Source organism: Anomaloglossus baeobatrachus, chromosome 1, assembly GCF_048569485.1.
Source record: "Anomaloglossus baeobatrachus isolate aAnoBae1 chromosome 1, aAnoBae1.hap1, whole genome shotgun sequence".
NCBI lineage: Eukaryota > Metazoa > Chordata > Amphibia > Anura > Aromobatidae > Anomaloglossus > Anomaloglossus baeobatrachus.
Genome location: NC_134353.1, coordinates 899,524,092 through 899,532,927, shown reverse-complemented (window position 1 = coordinate 899,532,927; position 8,836 = coordinate 899,524,092). Strand labels below are relative to the sequence as shown.

The 8,836-nt window shown below is 47.9% G+C and overlaps 1 protein-coding gene across 2 annotated transcripts in view; it reads left to right on the top strand.

The window, feature by feature from the left end:
* The first annotated feature begins 827 nt into the window (after positions 1-827).
* The window catches only part of UBE2R2 (ubiquitin conjugating enzyme E2 R2), a 29,726-nt gene continuing 21,717 nt past the window's right edge, over positions 828-8,836 (top strand). The window contains exons 1-2 of one of the 2 annotated variants that reach the window (XM_075327175.1): positions 828-1,034; positions 2,041-2,208. In XM_075327175.1, coding sequence (XP_075183290.1) covers positions 2,047-2,208 — 162 coding nt within the window. In that variant the 5' untranslated portion in view covers positions 828-1,034; positions 2,041-2,046. Of the gene's footprint in view, positions 2,209-8,836 lie in introns of both variants that reach the window. The other variant, XM_075327168.1, reaches the window with a different exon arrangement.

Sequence of the window (8,836 nt, the reverse complement as noted above, 5' to 3'; positions counted from 1 at the left end):
ATGTCATACTTTGTGGGGGGCTCTGTAGGAATGTCATACTGCGTGGGGGGGCTTGTGTGGGGATGTCATACTGCGTGGGGGGCTGTGTGTGGATGTCATACTTTGTGGGGGGCTGTGTAGGAACGTCATACTGCGTGGGGGGCTGTGTGTGGATGTCATACTTTGTGGGGGGCTGTGTAGGAACGTCATACTGCGTGGGGGGGGACTTGTATGGGGATGTCATACTGCGTGGGGGGCTGTGTGTTGATGTCATACTTTGTGGGGGCTGTGGAGGAACGTCATACTTCGTGGGGGGCTGTGTAGGAACGTCATTCTGCGTGGGGAGCTGCATGGGGACATCATTCTGCGTGGGGGGCTGCATGGGGACATCATTCTGCGTGGGGGGCTGTGTGGGGACCTCATAGTGTGAGGGGAAGCTGATCAAGCTACAAGGGCTCAATACCAGTAGTAATATGGTTTCTAAACTTTATAAAACTCAGAAATGTATAACATCTTGATTCACTTCTACTGATAAGAATACAGGTTCCAATAAGCCCTGCTGTAGCCTGTAGCAGCAGTAGCAGCCAGCAGATAATAATGAGCAGAATTCAGTTTGCACAGTCTCCACACGTCCCAGTTTCTCACATGGCCCCTTGGAGTGACCCCTGACCCGCTGCGCTGGAGCACACAGCTTTGCCCCCGGCCGGGTGCGGCACAGGACAGAGCGCTCAGTGCTCGGTGACGTCACGGCCCTGACACAGTATAGTCACCGCTGTGTCATCACAGCGAGCGCCGACTCGGCCACGCCCCCTTCCTGTCCCGCCCATTCTCCTTCCCTTCTAGGCGGGGCCGTGACGTCACCACACCCCGTGACGTCACAAAAGGAACTAGCAGCGCCTCGCTTAGCTGTACAGCCGGGAGCCCGGAGAGTCAGGGACCCGGACATCGTACCCGGCCGCGTACACCCGCAGGAGGAACGGGCACAGTGCTGAGGCCTCCTCCGCCCTGCCTGCAGCCAGAACCGGGCGGCCGCACACTCCAGGCCGGGGATTACAGTAAGGCCGCTTTATCCTAAACAGAGAAAGAAGCCGCCCAGCCCGGGCCCAGGGGCCCCACAGGAGCACAGTGAGGCCGAGAGACCGCGGGGGCCCCTGAGTGCAGCCGGAGGGGAACAAGACTGTGTGTACTGCACCTCACAACACCACTGCTGGCACCGGCGGGAGGCTGAGCCCAGGAGCTGACACTCACCAGAGACAAAGGGGTCTGTGCACCCCTCCCCCACACAACACTGGGCCAAGGAGCTGACACTCACCGGAGATAAAGAGGCACAGCAGCCTCCCCCACACAAGGCTGGGCCCAGGAGCTGACACTTGCTGGAAATAAAGGGGTCAGTGACTTTATACCCCTCCCCCACACAACGCTGGGCCCAGGAGATAATACTCACTGGAGATAAAGTGGTCTGTGACTCTATACCCCTCCGCCACACAAGGCTGGGCCCAGGAACTGACACTCGTTGAAGATAAAGGGGCTTAGTGACACTATACACCCCCTCCCCCACCCAAGGCAAGACCCAGGAGCTGACACTCACTGGAGACAAAGGGGTTCTCTAACCCTATAACCCCTCCCCCACACGAAGTTGGGCCCCAGAGCTGACACTTACTGGAGATAAAGGGGCTCTGTGACACTATACACCCCCTCCCCCACACCAAGTTGGACCTAGAAGCTGACACTCTCTGGAGATAAAAGGGGACTTGTGACTCTATATACCCCTCCCCCATAAGGCTGGGCCCAGGAGCTGACACTCACCGGAGACAAAAGACCTCTAGACTTCTATCATATTGGGCCCAAGAGCTGACGCTCGCCCTGGACTGCACCCACATAAATCAGTTAACCCCAGGAGGACATAGTATCCGCAGCAAGCGTGAACAATCACCGTCCCCTGCTCGTACCTCCTCCCGCAGGACGTTTGTCTCCAGAGCTGACGCTCGCTCAGTACGAGGGGGGCCGGTACGTGGCGCAGGACTGCTCGGTGATTTTCCCATTCTCTCCGCCATGGCGCAGCAGCAGATGACCAGCTCGCAGAAGGCGCTGATGCTGGAGCTGAAGTCGCTGCAGGAGGAGCCGGTGGAAGGTTTCCGTATCACCCTGGTGGATGAGAGTGACCTGTACAACTGGGAGGTGGCCATCTTTGGGCCTCCCAATACCCTCTATGAGGGGGGGTACTTTAAGGTGAGTATGGTTGCGATACTGTGGCGTGTGCAGTGTGTCTATATAGTACTGGGAGTTATCAGTGCTGGGGGGGGGGGAGAACTTGCATGAATGTGATATAGGTCAATATTTACATTCCATTCATTGCCAGGTGAGATACGTGTGCCCACTAGGATGGGGCAAAGGGAGCCCTGTGCCAATGCTACTATGCCTGTGATTGGGGGGCACAGAGCCATGTAACCCCCAGCTCTGCAATCCGTGCTGGACGTCTGCAGCCAAGACTCAGGCATCCTGTGCTGATACCCGGGCAGACGACTGCGGGCAATGACCCAGGGAAGATTGGAGGCCACCATGGTGGTAATCGCATATATAGCCTACGGGATCATCAGCCGAAAGCTGTGGTGGAACTACAACACCCAGCAGTCCCAGAATGCCAGAGTCTTAACAGGGCACGATGGAAGTTGTAGTTGCTGATCTCGGGGAGTGGGATAACGGCAATAATGCGTGAAGGATAGATATTAATGGACTTGGTACACAATTCGGTGTCAGCTTCCTTTAATCTTACATCTTGAGGTGTGAAATCTGGGCAGCAAGATGCTTAAATATCGTATGGTAGACAAAGAAATTTCATCAGGTTTTTGCCACCTAATCTGAGAGCAGCGTAACGTAGGGGCAGAGATCCTGATTCCAGTGATGTCTTCTTGGGCCGCTTAGTGTAGTTTAGATAAAATCACAGATTAATCAGCAGGAGATTATCATTAAAGGACTATTTGGCTTGCTGCAGGTAGTCCAGCATGATCATGAGCTCTGTATAACTGCTGGATCTGCAGAAGAGAAAACATTGATTTTATCAAAATGACCGTAAGCAGTTCAGTAAGTGACACATCGCTGGAATCAGGGTCTCTGTCTCTACATTATGCTGCTCAGATGGAGGAGCAAAAAACCTGGTGACTGATTCCCTTTCATGGTTTTGACAGCTGCTGCCAACCCTCGCCTCGTTTGCGCTGCCTACCGGTGACCACACTATACTAGGAATCGTAGTTTTAGGCTATGTGTCCACGTTGCTTTTTACCTGCTTTTTTGCTGCTTTTTCAACTGCAGCGTTTAATGCTAAAATGGTTGTGTTCTGCTTTTCAAGCAACGTCTGTGAATTTGGGTTTCTTGTGCCCACTATGCAGTTCAAACTGCAGCCTTTTTCAGGCAGAAATTTGGACAAAAACTCAGCTTTGCAGTGCAAAACCCAAATGGCAAAAACAATTGACATGCAATTGTTTTTGCCATTTGGGTTTTGCACTGCAAAGCTTAGTTTTTGTCCAAAGTTCTGCCTGAAAAAGGCTGCAGTTTGAACTGCATAGTGCGGACAAGAAACCCAAATTCCCATAGACTTTGCTTGAAAAGCAGAACACATCCATTTTGGCATTAAACGCTGCAGTTGAAAAAGCAGCAAAAAAGCAGGTAAAAAGCAACGTGGACACATAGCCTTATAACAGCTGCAGACCCAGTCTGTTGACCCTAGGAGGCAGTGAGGGTGATCTAAGGGTCCCCCTGTAGACAACACCCCAAAAAGGGCAGGAAGCACTTAAAATCCTCAGCTTTGGTTGGCTCAAACTGGCAGTGGGCGCTGCCATTGTTTCCCTGGGGTAAGGTCTCATCTGTAGAACGTGTTGCTCCATCAATGCAAATGCTGAGGTCGCTCTAGGGATGTCCGGCGTCTGTTGTGCTGGTGATACTTTTTTTTTTTTTTTTTTTTTAAACTCCTGCCATACTAATAACCAGACGGATTAATTTTTATGGTCCGCACAAGACCACAATGCCCGGACATACTGGAGCTCCAGGGGGAAGTTGTGTGTGGTGTGTGTGTGTGTTTTTGTTTTTTTTTTTTTTTTTTTTTCTTCATTAGCCCAAAACTGTTGCAACTTTGCATATCTGAACTAGAAACGACTACTTGAAAGGAGTCAGTGAATTCAATTAGTAAGACGACCGCCTTACTTTACACTGCAGGCAGCATTCAAAGGGTCATGTAAGATAAGCAATTGCTAACTTTTTTTTTTTTTTTTTATACTAGCCCAATTCATACTTGGGCACCCCTCCACCTGCCTCAGCCGTCCTGGTGATTCCGGTAACCTGTAGTTTGTGCCTCCATATCCCCCCTGTAAGATGATGGCGGCGGCAGGGCTGTAGGGAGAGCATGCGGTACATGTAGGAACAGGCTCCAGAGAGTCCTGCGCACAGCAGATGCCATATCCCGGGGCTCACTCCTGATGATGATATATGGGGCTCGTCAGATCATCGCCCTGTCTGCACGAAATTCAACCCTTGCGTGGTGTTGTGGGCACTGACCATGGGCGGGCTCCAGTCGGGTGTATAATGTCCTAATTTTAGTGATATAGGGGGTGTCTCTCCCCCCATTTAAACCCTCACCCCCCACTTTGCTATTACTGGCCTGGGGGAAGTGGCGGTGAATGGGCCCATTTGTGTCAAATCACACTTGTCTGGTTCTTCCCCCTTCATGTCTGTGCAGGTGAAAACTTCCCGGAAGGTGCATGTCCAAACCAGTTACACAGCTCCTTGCTTTTCAGGATTCGGCGCACCTTCTTCCCGTCCTGGTCCCAGCGCTGATAATAAAGGGTCGCTCTGTCCCAGCAGTTACTGGGATGGGAAATGTATCAGTGCTGTGTGAAGCTGCAGCATTTCCATCCATTGCTCTTGCCCAGACGCTGTCTTAGTCTGCAGACTGGCTGCGCTCATCTGCGGCTGTGACCAGCCTCCTATCCAAGCGGTCACAAGGTGAGACTTGCCCCAATAAACCATACTTCTGCACCTGAGCTATCAGACTAGAGATTGTGTGTGTGTGTGTGTGTGTATATATGTGTATATATAGAATATATACATACATATTATTTATATATATATATATATATATATATATATAATTTCGAATCTATCTTACACCAATCACATTGTGTGTCTTGATATAAATCCACTGGACGCATCTCATTTACATAAGGTGCAGGCATAATTTTGGGGTACCTCCTGGCTATTGGGAAAATCCAATTTACACCCTTTTTGTTTTTCATCATAATTGTGCTAACCGCTGACTTAAATAGTAAATATGCCCCATGTCCCTATCGCTAAGCTTCTACCAACCCTTTCCCACCCAAAAAGAATTGCCATTAAATGAAAGACTCAGATATGGTGGAACATATGACTTTTTGACACCAGGAAACGCATGTAAGAGAAATAATACATTCTACTTATATTATTTGTCCTCTTCCTCGGGCAGCCTGCAGTGCAAAGTATGAAGGAGATTCCCCCCTGAGAAGCTTTTTTTTTTTTTTTTTTTTTTTTTTTTTTTTTGTGAATCTTGACTGTACCTATGTACACTGGTATATCTAGTATACACTTTAAAGATGTGTGTGCAAATGTTGCCTTTTTTTCTTTTTTTTTTTTTTCTTTGGTGCGTGTTTTCAGTGCAGATGTCACAAGACCTAAATAGTTTCCTAGTCCCAGCAAAGTGAATGGGAATCCTAGAGTCTCATGCACATTGAGTATTTTCTCTTTGCAGATTTAATTCTGCAGCAGCATGCCAATTCTTGCAGAGGTTTTGCCAGAGATTTCTCCCATTCTAATGAATGGGGGACCAATCTGCAGCCCCCTCCAAAAAAGTGCAGCAAAAAATGTGATTTTTGTCAGTTTTTCCTGCCATGAAAATGCAAAAAATGTCTTTACCAGTACTAAAGTGTGGTCATACCCTTGAGATTATATTAGTTAAAAATGTTGGCCTTTGGAGATGGCCATGAGCCATAATGACAAAAATAATAAAAACCAAAAAAGCCCCCCAAAAATTCTTTATACTGCTGGCTGCACTGGAAAATGTTTTTATATGACTTTGAGGTTGCTTTTATTAAGACTTATAATTAGGCAGGTGTCTACAGAACCTCCTTGGAGACGGACACTATTTGCTCCAAATAACAGGGCTCAGTGTGGGAAATTGTATTGTGACCAGTGAGAAGTGAATGGGGCTACTAGAGAGCGCTGCTGTTTTTTTGGGGGGGAGGGGGTGTTAACTCTATTTCTGCAATATGTACATATTTGGGGTCAGAATGAAGGAATTTTCTGAACTTGCTACCCATGGGGTCACCCGCGCACACACCCCGGGCGTCCATGCTTTTTGATCGTGGTGTAGCAGAGCTGATGGCGTCTGAGTGATTTGACATGAGTCAGTGTCTTGTGACGCTAGCCTTGCGTGTCTATCTGGAATGGCCGGTTTTCTCTACCGCTCTGATCCTCAGCGTGCAGGAGCATGCAGCGGCCCATTAATGGTCCCAGGTGTATGTAATAATCCCCCAGGGGTTCATTAATACTTGCCATTCTGACATCTGGGAAAGTTGGTAACCTTTTTAGAAGCTGGGATAAAGGCTTTATATTGTGTGTGGTTGATTCTGACCAAAGCATGTAAAAAGTGAAAGGCCGGGATTGGAGTTCTCTGATCTAGGAAACTACTGCTGATGTCACCAGCACACTGCGCCCGACCATCCGCGTATGTATGCATGTGAACATGACCCACCTCTCTTCGCCCACCTCTCTTCGCCCACCTCTCTTCGCCCACCTCTCTTCGCCCACCTCTCTTCTGGCCCTATAAAAGGGCAATATGTGTGGGGAAAGCTGGGTGCCACAAAGAAGCTGTTTAGCGTGTTACTCAGCTTTCTAAGAAAGCTTTGTTTTAAGGAACGTGCTCTGTAATGGAGCCTTCCCAATCATGGAGGGGTAACTGTAGATAAGGGAGCAGATGAGTGGTGAACGAGGAGCGCGCTCTGTGCCAGAGGTCACAGCTCTACACGGTGCCATCGCCCTCGTCAGTCAGGCCTCGGATTCTCTGCAGTATGTGGGTCCTCACATTCACTCTTCAGGTATCATTGTGCAAGCTATATTGTAGATTACTGGTGTTGGATAAAATGTCTTCTCCAAATATTAAATTATACATGACGTTATGTGGAGATGACAGGACGCGTGACCCTGTAACGCTCGTGCCCTGCTGATAGCCGCTTATCCTTCTTGCATGTTTGCTGTGAATGTGGTCACCCTATTTACCTCCTGTTGCACATTCCCTGGCAGCGGTCCTTAGTGGGTCACCTGATGACCGGCGATTCTCTGAAAAGAAAGGGCAGACTTATTGACACAACAAGTGGACTTGTGTCTTTTGGTTAAGAGAAACATTAGCTACCGTACGTCCCTCCCTCCAGAATTCAGCTGTATATACACCGTGTAGAATTATTCTGCAAGTTGTATTTTAGAGGATTTTTTTTATTATTGATCAACAACTATGTTCTCAATCAACCCAAAAGACTCATAAATATCAAAGCTTAATATTTTTGGAAGTTGGAGTGGTTTTTTTTTAGATTGGCTATCTTAGGAGGATATCTATTTGTGCAGGTAACTATTACTGTGCAGAATTATTAGGCAACTTAATAAAAACCAAATATATTCCCATCTCACTTGTTTATTTTCACCAGGTAAACCAATATAACTGCACACAATTTAGAAATAAACATTTCTGACATGCAAAAACAAAACCCCAAAAAATTTGTGACCAATATAGCCACCTTTCTTTATGATGACACTCAGCAGCCGACCATCCATAGATTCTGTCAGTTGCTTGATCTGTTTACCATCAACATTGCGTGCAGCAGCCACCACAGCCTCCAGACACTGCTCCCAGAGGTGAACTGTTTTCCCTCCCTGTAGATCTCACATTTTATGAGGGACCACAGGTTCTCTATGGAGTTCAGATCAGGTGAACAAGGGGGCCATGCCATTATTTTTTTCATCTTTTAGAACTTTACTGGCCAGCCACGCTGTGGAGCAGTTGGATGCATGTGATGGAGCATTGTCCTGCATGAAAATCATCTTTTCCTTGAACGATAGACTTCTTCCTGTACCACTGCTTGAAGAAGTTGTCTTCCAGAAACTGGCAGTAGGTCTGGGAGTTGAGCTTTACGCCATCCTCAACCCAAAAAGGTCCCACAATTTCATCTTTGATGATACCAGTGCCCACCTCCACCTTGCTGGCATCTGAGCCAGAGTGGAGCTCTCTGCCCTTTACTGATCCAGCCTCTGGCCCATCAAGTGTCACTCTCATTTCATCAGTCCATAAAACCTTTGAAAAATCAGTCTTAAGATATTTCTTGGCCCAGTCTTGACGTTTTATCTTATGTTTCTTGTTCAAAGGTGGTTGTTTTTCAGCCTTCCTTACCTTGGCCATGTCCCTGAGTATGGCACACCTTGTGCTTTTTGATACTCCAGTAACGTTGCAGCTCTGAAATATGGCCAAACTGGTGGCAAATGGCATCTTGGCAGCTTCACGCTTGATTTTCCTCAATTCATGGGCAGTTATTTTGCGCCTTTTTTTGGTGCACGCTTCTTGCGACCCTGTTTGCTATTTGCCATGAAACGCTTGATTGTTCAGTGATCACGCTTCAAAAGTTTGTCAATTTCAAGACTGCTGCATCCCTCTGCAAGACATCTCACAATTGTGGACTTTTCAGAGCCCGTCAAATCTCTTCTGACCTATTTTGCCAAAGGAAAGGAAGTTGCCTAATAATTAAGCACACCTTATATAGGGTGCTGATGTCATTACACCAGACCACTC